The following is a 17,299-nucleotide window of genomic DNA, read 5'->3' on the forward strand; positions in this document are numbered from 1 at the left end:
TATGCTGTCATCCTTCCTTCTCCATTGGGCTCCTCCGATCACAATCTCATATCTGTATCTTGTCCTATCGCTCCAATCCCTCCTCAGGATCTCCCTAAGCGAAGGTGCTTCTGGAGTTTTGCCTCTGCTAGTTAGGGGGACCTGAGGAGGTATTTTGCTGATTTTCCTTGGAATGACTACTGCTTCCGTGTCAGAGATCCATCTTTGTGTGCTGAGCGCATAACAGAGGTGATAGTGTCTTGCTTGTACCTTGCCTAGTCAAACTCTTTCACCTCTGTCTGTCAACATCTACCTTTCCTTCTTCCTGGAAGTTTGCCTACATTCAGCCTGTTTCTAAAAAGGGTGACCATTCTAATCCCACAAACTACCGTCCTATTGCTTTAATTTCCTGCCTATCTTAAGATTCTTAAACATCTATCACTTCACAACCTTCTATCTGATTGCCAGTATGGGTTCCGTCAAGGCCGCTCTACTGGTGATCTTCTGGCTTTCCTTACTGAGTCTTGGTCATCCTCTTTTAGAGATTTTGGTGAAACTTTTGCTGTTGCCTTGGACATATCAAAAGCTTTTGATAGAATCTGGCACAAAGCTTTGATTTCCAAACTACCCTCCTATGGCTTCTATCCTTCTCTCTCTAACTTCATCTCAAGTTTCCTTTCTGACCGCTCTATTGCTGCTGTGGTAGATGGTCATTGTTCTTTTTCTAAATCTATTAACAGTGGTGTTCCTCAGGGTTCTGTCCTGTCATCCACTCTCTTCTCATTATTCATTAATGATCTTCTAAACCAAACTTCTTGTAATATCCACTCATACGCTGATGATACCACCCTACACTTTTCCACGTCTTTTCACAGACGTCCAACCCTTCAGGAGATAAACATTTCACGCAGAGAAGCCACAGAACGCTTGGCTTCTGATCTTTCTAAAATTTCCGACTGGGGCAGAGCAAACTTGGTATTGTTCAATGCCTCAAAAACTCAATTCCTTCATCTATCAACTCGACACAACCTTCCAGACAATTATCCCCTCTTCTTCAATGACACTCAACTGTCCCCCTCTTCTACACTGAACATCCTTGGTCTGTCCTTTACTTATAATCTGAACTGGAAACTTCATATCTCATCTCTAGCTAAAACAGCTTCTATGAAGTTAGGCGTTCTGAGACGTCTCCGCCAGTTTTTCTCACCCACCCAGCTGCTAACTCTGTACAAGGGCCTTATCTGTCCATGTATGGAGTATACTTCACATGTCTGGGGGGTTCCACTCATACTGCTCTTCTAGACAGAGTGCAATCAAAAGCTTTTCATCTCATCATCTCCTCTCCTCTAACTGACTGTCTTCAGCCTCTCTCTCACCGCCACAATGTTGCATCTCTAGCTGTCTTCTACTGCTATTTTCATGCTAACTGCTCTTCTGATCTTGCTAACTGCATGCCTCCCCTCCTCCCGCGGCCTTGCTGCACAAGACTTTCTTCTTTCTCTCGCCCCTATTCTGTCCACCTCTCTACCGCAAGAGTTAACCAGTATTCTCAATCATTCATCCCTTTCTCTGGTAAATTCTGGAACTCCCTGCCTGCTTCTGTATTTCCACCTTCCTATGACTTGAATTCCTTCAAGAAGGAGGTTTCAAGACACTTATTCATCAATTTTTGACTACTGCTTTGACCCTTTTATGGGACTGGCATTTCAGTGGGCATTTTTTTTATTGGATTTTTGTTGCCCTAGGCCAGTGTCCCTCCTACATGAACTGTTTACTTCCTGAAGGGTTGGATGTCTATGAAAAGACCTGGAAAAGTACAGGGTGGTATTATCAGCGTAGGAGTGGATAGGACAAGAAGTTTGGTTTAGAAGATCATTGATGAATAATAGGAAGAGAGTAGATGACAGGACAGAACCCTGAGGAACACCACTGTTAATAGATTTAGGAAAGGACAGTGACTTTTTACCACAGCAACAATAGAACAGTCAGAAAAGAGACTTGAGATGAAGTTACGGAGAAAAGGATAGAAGCCATATGTGGGTAGTTTGGAAATCAAAGCCTTGTGGCAGACTCTATCAAAAGCTTTTGATATGTCTAAGGCAACAGCAAAAGTTTCATCAAAATCCCTAAAAGAGGATGATCAAGACTCAATAAGGAAAGCCAAAAGATCACCAGTAGAACAGCCTTGACAGAACCCATACTGGCAATTAGATAGAAGGTTGTGAAGTGATAGATGTTTCAGAATCTCATTGTTGAGGATAGATTCAAAACTTTAGAAAGGCAAGAAATTAAAGCAATAGGACTGTAGTTTGAGGGATTAGAATGGTCATCCTTTTTAGGGAGAGGCTGAATGTAGGCAAACTTTCTGCAAGAAGGAAGGGTAGATGTTGATAGACAGAGTTGAAAGAATTTGACTAGGTAAGGTGCAAGCACAGAGGCACAGTTTCATTGAACAATAGGAGGGAGTCCATCACATCCATAAGCCTTCCAAGGGTTTAGGCCAATGAGACCATAGTAAACATCACTGCAAAGGATTTTAATGATGGGTAGAATGAAGTAGTCAGAGGGTGGAGGAGAGGGGGGAACAAGCTCTGAATCATCCAAGGTAAAGTTTTTAGCAAAGTTTGAGTGAAGAGTTCAGCTTTAGAAATAGATTAGATGGCAGTGGTGCCATCAGCTCGAAATAAAGGAGGGAAAGATGAAGAAGCAAAGTTATTGGAGATGTTTTTGGCGAGGTGCCAGAAGTCATAAGAGGAGTTAGATCTTGACAGATTTTGACACTTGCTGTTAATGGAGAACAGACACTTGTTTAGATCATGGTGATACAGGTTGGTCCAGTTGGACAAAGCCTGTGTTAACTTGTGCTTTACAGGAAATGAACAGGTCAAACTTGATTATATTTACACTGTTTATGTATATGTACATATAAAGAACTTATTTGTCAATATGATATAGAACTAAATTTTGATATGTAAAAAAAAAAAAAAAAAAAAAAAAAAAGGCCTTTTTTGTTTTTGTTTTTATTTTTATTTATTTTTATTTTTTTTATTGGGGGTGAGTTTTTTAATGCCAACCCTCCTCATGGCCTCATACTACACTTCAGGAACCCTGTCACTGGTTTACCTCTGTTGCTTCATTATGAGACTGCTCCCTACTTCACAGCTACTCTAATCCTGAGACTACAGCAGATGCAGGGTACTTCCTATAGAGTGTCCCACACTCCAACTATGTCCATACACTAATGGGCACCACACCCCCTCCCAAGAGTTGACAAGACCGCATCATTTTCATACACTCACCACTGTTACTCTCCATTCACTTCTTCACACACAATTGCTTTCTTGCCTTGACAAGTCTATATACACTTATGTTTATATAAAAAAGAAATATTTACTCACCCTCTCTAGTTCTGCAACCTTTTGCATGCGTCCATCCAACTCTCTCCGGATAGCTGCAGCTTGTTCATCTTGGCTGTCCAGCTGGTAATATAAACAAGGATAGTCAAAGGTAAGAAGGCAATGAAAAATAGAACACCAACCTAATTTTCTGCCATCTCACTTTGACTTTGATTCTTCAGCTATTTAACTTTCAAAGTGGAGCACATCCTGATTCACTTCCCTTTTGTGAAGATATCCATTCTTGGAGATCTCAGTGTTCACCACCAGCTTTGGTTATCACCTCCCTTCACTGACCAATCAAGTGAGCTTATGTTAAACTTTGCTATCCTTCATGAGCTAAAGCAATTAGTGTAACACCCTCTCCATCTTGAAGATATGACCAACATTCTCGATCTTTTCCTAACATCTAATTTTGTTACTGTCTTCTCTTCTGGGCTCCTCCTATCTTAACCTCATATTTGTACCTTGCCCTGTCACTCCAAATCCTCCTCAAGATCCTCCAGAGCCAAGGTGCCTCTGATGTTTTGCCTCCATTAATGAGAGAGACCTGAAGAGGCATTATTGTGATTTACGACTGAATAATTACTGCTTCCATGTAAGGGAACCATCTCTGTATTCCTGAGTCAAGTATACATGACTAATTCATCTCCATGTTGTTAATAAAGTCTGGTTTGGCATAAATATAGAATTATAAAATTCAAATACATTTTTTTTTTAGTTCAGGACAATAGTATATAAATAAAAATAAAAACTAAGAAACCAAGTGATGGGTAAGATGGCCCCACCAGCACAGCAGCAGCAGCAACAGCCAGACTTGGAAACTAGACTAACAGAATCCAGATATCATATATAGAGGCAGGGCAAACTAAGAACTGAGGAACATATGAGCATAAAAAAAAAATGGGGAGAACACAATTAAATATACCAACACCATTTATCTAATTTCAAAAGGAAAACCATATAACCTATAACTCTCACATTCTCTACATAATTACCTATTCAAAGGAGGATTGGTGTTGCTATTTTTGCTCCAATATACATGTTTGTCATCAAAACCTAACTTTTCTGTTTATGATCTTAAAAATAACTATTATTGATTCATGCTATATCAGAACATATATACTTCAAACAGGAATGAATAATTTCTAAAATATTTTCCACAACATATTTTGTCTAACATGGATTACTTGAGAAGTTTTTTCATGTATTATTCAGCTGATCACAAAATACATAGTTAAATCACATAGTAAATGATAGAGTAGGGAAGTACAAAGTGCCCACCTGAAGTGCATTGAACAGCAGCTGGTGCTCAAATTTCTTGATGCCTAAGATTTGCTGAAACATGTCAAAGAGTTGCTCTTTAGGCATAATGAGCTCACTGTTGAGCGGTTGCTGCATCCGACCTGGCCTCTTGCTGTCTTCTTCACCTGCTGAATCAAGAATAATCTAATCAATCCTTTGAACTAAAGCAGTGTGTGACTGAACAGCAGAAGAAAGGAATTCTGAAATTTTATCCAGTAACTGAAAACATACAAACTTGAATGACAACACTGGAGGCAGGTTATTTTTAGGTAACAGTAACATGATTCTGAAGCCACGCAGGGTACTCATCACCAGCCAGTATTAACTTTGCTTCATTACACAATCAACCAGTATTAACTTTGCTTCATTACACAATCTCAGTGTTCTGTATTACTGCCCAAGACAAAACATTTTGTAGGGACAATGAAAATAGCCTCTCCCTGGACATGAAGGCAGAAACCTGTGGCACCACCTCAGTTTTAACAGAGGTGGATGTCAGTGTAGAAGGCAAGTCAAACAAAAATTGTCACTAAAGCAACAAGATCACATATATTGATGTTGATAAATTGAGGTAGAAGAGCTTCAAATTGATATATTGTTGCAAAATGGATAACAAGAGAAATTACCAGTATAGCTTGGATGATGGCTCATTATGAATAACAATGACTATGGGTAATATCTAAGTGCTTAAAATGTCAAATGGAATGAAAATCAAACACTGATTAGAGCTGCAAAATATACTGGAAGTATCTAGGCATATGAACAAAAGTTAATCATTAGCACTGATAAACAATGTAATTTAGAAGACCAAAGCAATATGAAAAAATAACTAGGTCACACAAATCAAGACTGGATAGAGCAAGTAGCCAAAAAGGTGTGCAAGATGGGAGATATCAATGCTTCCTGATAAAGTGATCCTATCATCACCCAATGGAGATATTTGTGCAAGGGAGAGAAATTAAAGCACATAACCAAGAAATGTACATCTAAAACTACATAGATCCTTAAAGGAAGAATATGAATATCAAAAGTTAAGAAGAAAAATCAATTTATCTACTGCAAAAAATGAGAATAATAATTAAAAAATAGAAACTATAGATATAACACATATCTAGCATAAATATTCATAATCATCAGAAATTAGAGGAGAGGGATGGCTTGACTTTACTTATGAAGAAACACAAGAAGTGAAAGCAGATGCTTAGTCACAGTTTTTGTGATCATCACAGGGAGCAAACCTTCCACCACCAACAACAGTTTTGTTGTGACAAAACACTTTTGTGTCTTTATATTATTACTATACTTCTTAATGTCTCTTCTACAGTTAACTTTCTTCAACTTCTTATTGTGTCCCCTTGTACTCTGTGTCTAGATTTATAAAACCTTCTTTGTCCACATTTTCCATACCATTTTATCATTCTATAAATGTTTATTAAATCTCCCCTCTCTCTCTCTCTCTCTCTCTCTCTCTCTCTCTCTCTCTCTCTCTCTCTCTCTCTCTCTCTCTCTCTCTCTCTCTCCTATTTTCAAGAGTAGGAATTTCCAGCATTCTTAATCCCTCTTCATAGGTCGACTTACTCAACTCAGGAACCATCTTAGTGACTGCTCTTTGTACTCTTTCTAATTTTATAATATTCCTCTTTGTATGAGGAGACCACACCACTGCCATATATTCCAATCTTGGTCTTATCATGGAAATCAACAACTTTTTTAATAATTTCTTTATCCAAATATGAGAATGCCATTCTTAATCTTTTTAACAAATTCATCGTCTCTCCAGTAATTTTATCAATGTGTCTGTCCAGAGTCAAATTTTCAGTAACTGTTACTCCCAAATCCACTTCCTCTTTTGACTTCTTTAACTTCACACCATCCATCTCATAATGATATTGTATTCTTTTCTTACTCTTACTAAACTCCATTACTTTACATTTACTTAAACTGAATTCCATTTACCAAGATTTACTCCATCTATTTATCTTATTTAAATCATCTTGCAGTACTATACAGTCATTTACATTTTCTACCCTTCTCATCAGCTTAGCATCATCTGCAAATAAGTTCATATAACTAACTATTTCTTCATTTTATGTCATTCACATATATTACAAACATTATCAGTCCCAATACTGACCCTTATGGGACACCAACAGTTACTTTCAGCCAAGATGAATTTTGGTCTTGTATTACAGTTCTCATCTCTCTATCATCCAGATAATCCTTCATGCACTCCAACAGTCTTCCTCCAGTTTCTTCATAATTTTTTATCTTCCATAGCAATCTTCGGTGTGGTACTTTGTCAAATGCCTTCTTCAAGTCTAAGTAGACACCATCCACCCACCTGTCTCTCTCCTGCACAATATTGACTATCCTAGTCAAGGACACTGATCTATAATTTAGTGGATTTTCCTTATTTCCTCCTTTATATATTGATGTAATATTTGGTCTCTTCCAATCTTTTGGTACTCTTCCTTGTGATGGTGATGTCACTGCTAGACTGTGAATTTTATCAGCCAGTTGTTCTTTACATTCCTTCAATATCCAGTTTGATACTCCATCTGGACCAGTTGCTTTATTTATTTCAAGTTCTTCCATCATCTTAAGTATTTCTTCATAACTGACTGGGACTGTACTTAGTATATTCCTCACCAACTTATCCCTTCCAGCATCAAACTTCCCTTTCCACAGTAAACACTGATCTGAAACTATTCATAACCTCTGCCATGTCCTGTGCATCATCATAGATTTTTCCTTCAACATTCAATCTTGATACACCTTCCTTCTTTTTCATCTTCCCATTAATATAATAATTATATTAATGGGAAGATGAAAAAGAAGGAAGGTAGATATTATCTACAGAATAGTTTGGGTCAATTTATACAATTATCTAATATATCTCTTTCATAGTTTCTTCTCTCCATTCTTACTATCTCAATGTACTTGCTTTTAGCATCAATATATTCCTCCTATCTGCTCTCAGTTTTCCTCTTCTTCCATCTATCCCAAGCATTTGTGTGTGTGTGTGTGTGTGTGTGTGTGTGTGTGTGTGTGTGTGTGTGTGTGTGTGTGTGTGTGTGTGTGTGTGTGTGTGTGTATTTACCTAGTTGTATTGTACAGGATATGAACCAAAGCTCATTTTGTCTTGTCTCCATAACCATATTTATCTTGTTTCCCTTTAAACATGTGTACACTGTTTGCCACAACCACCTCTTCCTTCAAATCATTCCAGGTTTCAATAGTTCTACACCAGAAGCTGCATTTCTTGATGTCATATGAACAGCCACTCTTCTTTATTTTCTTCCCATGCCCCCTCATCAATCTCTCTCCCTCCTCCATCTGTGGTATCAAGTAATTTTTGTCTATTCTTTCTATATTGTTTACTAATTTGTACATTGTTATCAGGCCTTCTTTTTCTCTTCTCTCTTGCAGTGTTAGTAAACTCATCTCTTGAAGTCTTTCTTCATGGTTTAAGTCTTTCAATTCTAGTACCATCTTTGTTGCTATCCTCTGTATTCTTTCCAGTTTCCATATATCTTTTTATCTCTGTGGAGCCCAAACTACTACTGCATATTCCAGTTTAGGACATATGCTTGTTATAATTTTCTTCATCATTTATTTATCTAAATAGTTAAACACCACATTAATGTTTGTTAACAAGCTGTATGTAGAGCCGAATATAATCTTTGTCTTTCAGGTGATAGTGTGCTGTGGATCATTACTCCCAAATCTTTTTCTTCATTACTTTTTGTTATTATTTCTCCTCCCATTTTGTACTTCCATGAAGGTCTCTTTTTACTTTTCCTATTTCCAACACATGGCGTTTTCTGTATTAAATTCTAGTTTCCATCTTTGGCTCCATGCATGTATCTTGTCAATATCCTTTTGTAACTCCTTGCAGTCATTTTCATCCTTTATTTTTTTCACTACTTTTGCATCATCAGCCAACAAGTTTATATAACTATTTAGATCCTCTGTCATATGATTTACATATATTTGAAACATAATAGGTGCCAACGCAGATCTTGCAGTACCCCACTTGTCACTTTCCACCAAGTTGAATTAGTGTCTCTGATTATTGTTCTCATTTCCCTCCCTTGTGGGGAGCTTTATTGAATGCTTATCTGAGATCCAGGTATACTACATCAACCCATCCATCCTTTTCTTGCACTCTCATATAGAAACTCAGAAGATTTGTGACACAGGATATCCCTTTCCTGAATCCAAATTGCTTTTCTGTAAATATTGTTTCATCTTTTAGATATTCCACTCATCTGTCTTTAATTACTATTTCACAAGCCTGCTTACAATACTTGTTAGTGACACCAGTCTACAATTTAATGTTTCCATTTTATTTCTCCCCTTGTATATTGGCACTATGTTAGCTCTTTTCCATTCCCTTGGTACTTTTCCTTCTCTCAACAAGCTGTTAATTATATTCCATATGGGTTCTTCCATTTGTTCTCTGCATTATTTTAATATGTATGCATTTATTTGATCTGGTCTCATAGCTTTTCTAACATCCAGCTCTTCCAACAGCCTCTTGATTTGTTGTCTCTTTACTTGTATCTCCTGTATTCCTTCATTCTGTGATGCCACTTTTGGTGCCACAAATTTGATTTCCTTTGTAAATAGAGACTGAAAGCTCTCATTCATTAGTTCAGTCATCTCTTCAGTGGTTCCATAAATTCTCCCTTCCCTTTTTAACTTGTTTATGCCATCCTTATGCTTCACTTTCCTGTTTATGTATCTGTAGAAGTTTGGATCCTTCCTTACATTTTCCTACTATTTTCCTACTATTTTTCCTACTATGTCACTTTCAAAGTTTCTTTCTTCTTCTCTTCTTACTACTACTTACTTCTTCTTTTTCTATAGTATATTCATTCCTTGCCTTTCTGTATTCTTCTCTAGCACAGTGGAACCTTGGTTACCGAACATCTCCCTTTTCGAACAAAAATCTTAACTCATAATTGCTTCAGTTGCCGTACCATAATTTGGTTTTAGAACAAAATAACTTGATTTCAAATACTACATGACGTAGCAAAAGCAACCATATATTACTAATTTATAGTTTCTATAAAAATTTCTTTCATTTTTATATATTTGGAGGAGAGACACAGAGGGTAAGACAGTAAATCAATCTTTGAAGTAAGTTAAATGTGATCCTGTTGAAGATGTTGAAGAACCTTGATGTAAACAAACAAGGTTCTGCACTCTGGAGTTATCCTGAGCCTCCTGTGGCTCTCTCTATGACCCACAATGCCAGAAGTACTGCACAACTGCATTTTCCCAGTAGCTTTTTCCAGCAGCAAGATGTTTAAGTGTTATGATCACCTTAATTTTGGTGGTAAATGGGTTGCTCTTCTCTGTGTCACTCTGTAAGGCTTTCCTCACTAGATCAGTGACAAAGACCTGCATGGTCTAAACAATATCTTTTGATGAATTCTATGTCATTAAGTTTATTCAATACATCCTTTCTGGAGAGAAAAAAAAAATCCTAAATTGGAGATGTGGAGCAGCCATCTTAGCAGTGGGAGTGTTGATCATTACCCGCTAAGACATGGTGGATGGGTGTCTGAAAACGGATGAATCTATTTTACAATGATTCCTATGGGGAAAATAATTTCGGTTTTTTAACATTTCAGATTTCGAACTGGATTCAGGAATGAATTAAGTTCCAAAACCAAGGTTTCACTGTATTTCTGTTCACTTGTCTCATCATTTTCTTCCATGCCCTGTCCTTTTTCTCTTTTCCTTCTATACACCTGGCATTATACCATTCATGTTTCCCAATTTTCACTTTATAACTTGGCACAAACTATTGCACCCCCCTCTCTATACTTGCTCAAAAATATCTCATATTTTTCTTGCACTACTATACCTTCAAATAGCTTTTTCCAGTTAACTTTTCCATAAAGTTTATTAAACTCTGAACTGTACTGTACTGTTCTTTCCTGTGCAATACTTTTTCCTCCTGTGGTACTAATTCTATTATCACATGATCACTTCTTCCCATTGTGCTCAAACAATGTATACTTGGTCTACTTTCTGCAGTTTTTGTAAACATAAAGTCTAACTGTGATGATTCTTCTTGTCCTCTGCATCTTGTAGGCTCGTTCACCTATTGTCTCATTATATTAATCATCATGGTTTGCATTAGTTCATTGCTCCATGACCCAACATTTTCTTTCACTTCCATTTCCTTCCAGTTAATTCCTGATGTGATGAAGTCTCCTACTAAGAGCACTTTGTTACTTTTCTTTATCATTTCCTTTATAATATTTTTTGTTTCTAGTTTCATACTTTTAAATTTATTGATCTCCCATGCATTAGTTTTTTGTGGTATGTAAGTCACAATAATTTTCCTTTTTCACTTCCTTTGATCTTAATCACAACACTCAATGTTTTCACCATTCCATCACCATATTCTACTTCCTCAACAACAATATCCTCTTTTACCAATATCATCACTCCTACTCCCTTTCCTTTTCTGTCTCTCCTACATGTGCTATATCCTTCCTTTGCAAATCCCAACTTTATTTCCTCTTTTAGTTTGGTTTCTGTTAAACATACTACATCTGGTTTATTGTTCTTTAACTAGTCTTTTAAGTTCCAATAGGTTCAACAACAAAACATTACTCCTACTCCCTTTCCTTTTCTGTCTCTCCTACATGTGCTATATCCTTCCTTTGCAAATCCCAACTTTATTTCCTCTTTTAGTTTAGTTTCTGTTAAACATACTATATCTGGTTTATTGTTCTTAAAGTAGTCTTTAAGTTCCAATTGGATTGACACCAAAAGATCTAAATTAGTATACATAATCTTTAAACTTCTGCTTGGTGACCTTGCATGGCATTTTTGTGCCACCATTTCCTCACTTTCATGTCTACAATGTTCCAGCTGAATCTTCTTGCTTGTTCCTGTGTTCTCTCCTCATTTTTTGACTGGGTCTCTACTCTCAGTTCTTTCAGTTTACTTCTCTCTTTTTCATTCATGTCTCTTTTTATCTATGTTTCCTTCATTCCCTCTACTTTTGCCAATTTTCCTGTTCTTTGCAAGAAATGTTCTGCTGCTGTTTGTAACATGAATCTTATTTTTCATTGGCCTTGTTCCATTTTCGTCATACTTTTCAATCCTGTACGTGTGTGTGTATTTACCTAGTTGTATTTACCTAGTTGTATTGTACTGGGCACAAGCCAAAGCTCATTTTGTCCTGTCTCCATAACCATATTTATCCAGATTCTCTTTAAACATGTGTACAATGTTTGCCACAACCATCTCTTCCTTCAAGAGAGAGAGAGAGAGAGAGAGAGAGAGAGAGAGAGAGAGAGAGAGAGAGAGAGAGAGAGAGAGAGAGAGAGAGAGAGAGAGAGAGAGAGAGAGAGAGAGAGAGAGAGAGAGAGAGAGAGAGAGAGATTGGCTGAAGGTGGAAGAACATATCCTTTGAAATTCAAGCAGGCCACAGTGCATAAGATAAGGAACAAACTGGGGAAAAAGAAAAGCTGAACAAAGCAAAACTTTCTCCTAAACTGTTTACTGTGCTGTAAGAGGAAATCTGCAGAACTTAGAGTGGGAAGAAGCATGAACTTAGATACTCGTATATGGAGAATATCTAAATAATCTCAGATGTACAGAGTACTAATATTGTTCTGATGAGTGTATCTATAAATGAACTGCAGCAGATGTTTTTCATCAAAGGAAGCCAGAAGGGGGCCTGGAGATGATTATGAAATAAAAGTAGTAATGTTCAACAATTACAAATGCACCCTGAAATCAAATTAGTATGAATTAGTACACTACTTGACATTAAATTAGTCTGCCTGGGGCAAGGCTGACTAATTCAGTGTTAAATTTTGCTTCACACTTAAGGAGACTTTAAATCATGCAATACATTAACCTGCCTACACAGAGTGGCATATTAGTAGGGACTTCTGAGTCAGCCAAGCAAGACACAACCAGTTGTTGTCTTGCCAGTGTGCTTAACAGTCGCTTGAATATAGCAGGGGTCAAGAGAGTCGCTACTGGGCCAACAGTACACATTTTCACCCCCATTGTTTATGACTGATTCATCACTCCACAGTACTCCTAGCCACTTTTCTGCAGTCAAAACCATATATTTTTCTGCAAAAGTGACCCTATTAGTTTTCTACCTAAGAGTCAAAAGGGATTTCTTCACTGGTCAATGGCTGGTGGAGATGCACCTATTAATGTTTCTCACAAAGCATTCACCAAATGTATATAGGTTGCTTTCTTTTCTTTCCTTGTTGTCACATGTGGTTATGACTCTAACTCATGCTATACAATAACCTGGGAGTGAATATCTGTCTTCTTGGCCTTACCAGGCCTCTCCTTGTGGATACAGATTGTGTGGGTGCCAGATGCTCCTTGGACACACAATAATCTGTTCAGAGATTGCCTTTGTTTGAAGACCAGATCTCTTTAGGGCAATGATCTCGGCACTGGTCTGTGCACTTAAGTCCTTTTCCTTGCCCATGTTGACAACATATTGGGGTGAAAGGGCACAGATGTGCAGGTTGAGTGGGAGCACAAACAGGATGGTGCAGCGAACAGAGCACTGAATGGGCTTTGCTTGGTGGGCTCAGACACTGCTACAGACTGCTCAGACTGCTGCATACTACTCTGTGTATGCAGCATAATGCACTGGCATAAGTTCAAGTCACTCTTAAGGGTGGAGGAAAATTTGACATTGAATAAGTCAGCCTCAATCCAGACAGACTATTTCAATATTAAGAACTGTAGTATCCATAAACATTACCAATCTAGAACAGAAAATAAAGATGTCTAGAATATGAAAATTATACCAAAAGAAGTAGTAAAGTGAATAACTTGAAATATGCTTCTGAAGAAGAGTGAGAGGACAGAGTAGGATAACAGCTACAACTCTGACAAATTCAACAGCTAAAAACAAGATGGCTAAGAATCATCTAAATATTTAAATACTCAACATCTCAAGAATGAGTGATTTTCAAAGGTTATTAGACACTATATTATTGACCAGAATACTACAAATACATGTAGATTTAACTCAAATGAAAACACTGCAATTAAGATACTATTTTTGTGTTCAATGATAATAGCTCTTAAATTGTGTGCAGTCTTAGTATACAGTTTTCAACAATAACAGTGGTAGGAAAACTAGGCTTATTAATCATTGCCATCGGCAAGGAACATCAGCAGCAGTGAGAGCAGTAACACAGAAAAGGTCATTCTGTATCCTTACCTTTAATTATCATGTCAAACTTGGCCATCCAGGAGGTGAGCACAGTCTCCTTACTGAGACCGTCAATTTCCAGGAGGGACCTGTAGGGAGAGAACAGAGGCACCATAAGACATGTGACCCCTACTATGCTATAGGGATGACAAAGACATACAAAGCAAATTAATCTGTACAAATCAAATTGATGTGATGTTATTCAGTGTGTCTGTTTCCATTCTCTGATTACTGTATTTCCCGGCGTCAATAAAAATGTCTTGGAGAAAGTTACGTTTTCATAGGCTCATCCTAGGCAAGGTTATCTATGTTTGACAGTAATCTGAACTTCTCAGTATGGCCTCACAATGAGGTGCATAAATTATAATTGGTTAAAGTAGTACATAAATTAAAGTTTAAAAAAAATCTAGGCATTAACAAAAACCTATTTCCATATGGGTAGTCAAAGGAGGAGGCAGTAGACACCTGCCGAAACGATAATTACTCCCAGTGAGGTCTAAAGCACTGTTCAGGGGGTGCTGTGAACTTATCATTAAACCCAGCTGTGACCTCACTGCACGTTGTGTTTGTGTCTCACAACACAAGGGGGCAGTCACAGCCTGCCCTCTAAAGACAACTCTCTTCCTCCACACAAAACTACAAGCACCTAATAACACACACACCCTTCACTCAAAAATTTCAAAATCATCATGGCGACTCCTACACCAGCCTCGGAGTCCCCATCTGGGGAGGGGACCATAAATGTCCCCAGGTTGGATTGCCTTTCTGTTGATGACCCTAAGTGTCTTGACACCCCCCCTCAACTTTTTCTTCATTAACTTCTGCAACATTCGCAGTGTAAGATCTAATTTTCAATCTGTAAAACACCACCTCTCTTCTTCTAAGCCACCATCTTTTCCTCACTGAAACTCAGGTGTCTGAGGCAACTGACAGTAGCCCCTTTTATGTTCCTTCCTACTTTCTCTATCCACATTTTCAATCCATAGCTGGATGTTGCATTTATGTGCACAATGACTTAACTTGCTCTCGTGCCCACGCTCTTGAATCTTCTGAGTTTTCCACCATCTGGCTACGACTACAGAGTCACTCTCAAATTAAATTTATCTGTGCTGTATACCTTTCACCTAACTCCTCTGACTATAAGAAATTCTTTGACTACTTAACTTCTAAAGTGGAGCACTTTCTTACCCTCTTCCCTTTTGCAGAGATCTCCATTCTTGGAGACTTCAATGTTCACCACCAGCTTTGGCTTTCCTCTCCCTTCACTGACCATCCTGGTGAACTAGCCTTCAACTTTGCTATCCTCCACAACCTAGAGCAAATGGTGCAACACCTTACTCGTATTCCTGACCATCTTGGAGATACGCCCAACATTCTTGAACTTTTCCTGACCTCTAATTCTTCTGCTTATGCTGTCACCCTTTCTTCTCCATTGGGCTCCTCTGATCACAATTTCATATCTCCTATCGCTCCAATCCCTCCTCAGGATCCCCCTAAGCGAAGGTGCCTCTAACGTTTTGCCTCTGCTAGTCAGGGGGACCTGAGGAGGTATTTTGCTGATTTTCCTTGGAATGACTACTGCTTCTGTGTCAGAGACCCATCTTTGTGTGCTGAGCGCATAACAGAGGTGATAGTATCTGGCATGGAGGCGTACATTCCTCACTCTTTTTCTCGACCTAAATCTTCCAAACTTTGGTTTAACACAGCTTGTTCTCGTGCTATACATGATAGAGAGGTTTCTCACAAAAAGTACTTGAGCCTTCCATCACCAGAATCTCATGCACTTTATATTTATGCCCGGTACCATGCCAAGTCTGTTCTCCAACTAGCCAAAAACTCCTTCATTAACAGAAAGTGTCAAAACCTTTCAAGATCTAACTCCCCTCATGACTTCTGGCATCTAGCCAAAAATATCTCCAATAACTTTGTTTCTTCTTCTTTCCCTCCTATATTTCAACCAGATGGCACCACTGCTATCACATCTATTTCTAAAGCTGAACTCTTCGCTCAAACCTTTGCTAAAAACTCTACCTTGGATGATTCTGGGCTTGTTCCTCCCTCTCCTCTGCCCTCTGACTACTTCATGCCACCTATTATAATTCTTCATAATGATGTTTTCCATGCCCTTGCTGGCCTAAACTCTCGGAAGGCTTATGGACCTGATGGGGTCCCTCCTATTGTTCTCCAAAACTGTGCCTCCATGCTTGCATCTTGCCTAGTCAAGCTCTTTCAGCTCTGTCTGTCAACATCTAACTTTCCTTCTTGCTGGAAGTTTGCCTACATTCAACCTGTTCCTAAAAAGGGTGACCGTTCTAATCTCACAAACTACAGTCCTATTGCTTTAATTACCTGCCTATCTAAAGTTTTTTAATCCATTCTCAACAGGAAGATTCTTAAACATCTATCACTTCACAACCTTCTATCTGATTGCTGGTATGGGTTCTGTCAAGGCTGCTGTACTGGTGATCTTCTGGCCTTCCTTTTTTTTTTTTTTTTTTTTCATGTAGGAAGAATACTGGCCAAGGGCAACAAAAATCTAATAAAAAAATGCCCACTGAAATGCCAGTCCCATAAAAGGGTCAAAGCAGTGGTCAAAAATTGGTGGATAAGTGTCTTGAAACCTCCCTCTTGAAGGAATTCAAGTCATAGGAAGGTGGAAATACAGAAGCAGGCAGGGAGTTCCAGAGTTTACCAGAGAAAGGGATGAATGATTGAGAATACTGGTCTCTGTAACTTCATCTCAAGTTTCCTTTCTGACCGTTCTATTGCTGCTGTGGTAGACGGTCACTGTTCTTCTCCTAAATCTATTAACAGTGGTGTTCCTCAGGGTTCTGTCCTGTCACCCACTCTCTTCTTATTATTCATTAATGATCTTCTAAACCAAACTTCTTGTCCTATCCACTCCTATGCTGATGATACCACCCTGCACTTTTCCACGTCTTTTCATAGACATCCAACCCTTCAGGAGGTAAACATTTCATGAAGGGAAGCCAAAGAATGCTTGACTTCTGATCTTTCTAAAATTTCTGACTGGGGCAGAGCAAACTTGGTATTGTTCAATGCCTCAAAAACTCAATTCCTCCATCTATCAACTCGACACAACCTTCCAGACAACTATCCCCTCTTCTTCAATGACACTCAACTGTCCCCCTCTTCTACACTGAACATCCTCGGTCTGTTCTTTACTCATAATCTGAACTGGAAACTTCACATCTCATCTCTAACTAAAACAGCTTCTATGAAGTTAGGCATTCTGAGACGTCTCCGCCAGTTTTTCTCACCCCCACAGCTGCTAACTCTGTACAAGGGCCTTATCCATCCATGTATGGAGTATGCTTCGCATGTCTGGGGGATTCCACTCATACTGCTCTTCTAGACAGAGTGCAATCAA

General features: G+C 38.4%; 1 protein-coding gene across 6 annotated transcripts in view; it reads right to left on the reverse strand.

Moving 5' to 3' along the window:
- The window catches only part of LOC135099098 (calcium-dependent secretion activator-like), a 187,092-nt gene that overhangs the window by 61,411 nt on the left and 108,382 nt on the right, over positions 1-17,299 (reverse strand). For 5 of the 6 annotated variants that reach the window (XM_064001534.1, XM_064001533.1, XM_064001536.1 and 2 more), the window contains exons 5-7: positions 13,918-13,997; positions 4,659-4,807; positions 3,378-3,458 (exon numbers count right to left, since the gene is read on the reverse strand). In XM_064001534.1, coding sequence (XP_063857604.1) covers positions 3,378-3,458; positions 4,659-4,807; positions 13,918-13,997 — 310 coding nt within the window. The remainder of the gene's footprint in view (positions 1-3,377; positions 3,459-4,658; positions 4,808-13,917; positions 13,998-17,299) is intronic. The other variant, XM_064001532.1, reaches the window with a different exon arrangement.

The sequence above is a fragment of the Scylla paramamosain genome, unplaced genomic scaffold (genome assembly GCF_035594125.1).
Source record: "Scylla paramamosain isolate STU-SP2022 unplaced genomic scaffold, ASM3559412v1 Contig102, whole genome shotgun sequence".
NCBI lineage: Eukaryota > Metazoa > Arthropoda > Malacostraca > Decapoda > Portunidae > Scylla > Scylla paramamosain.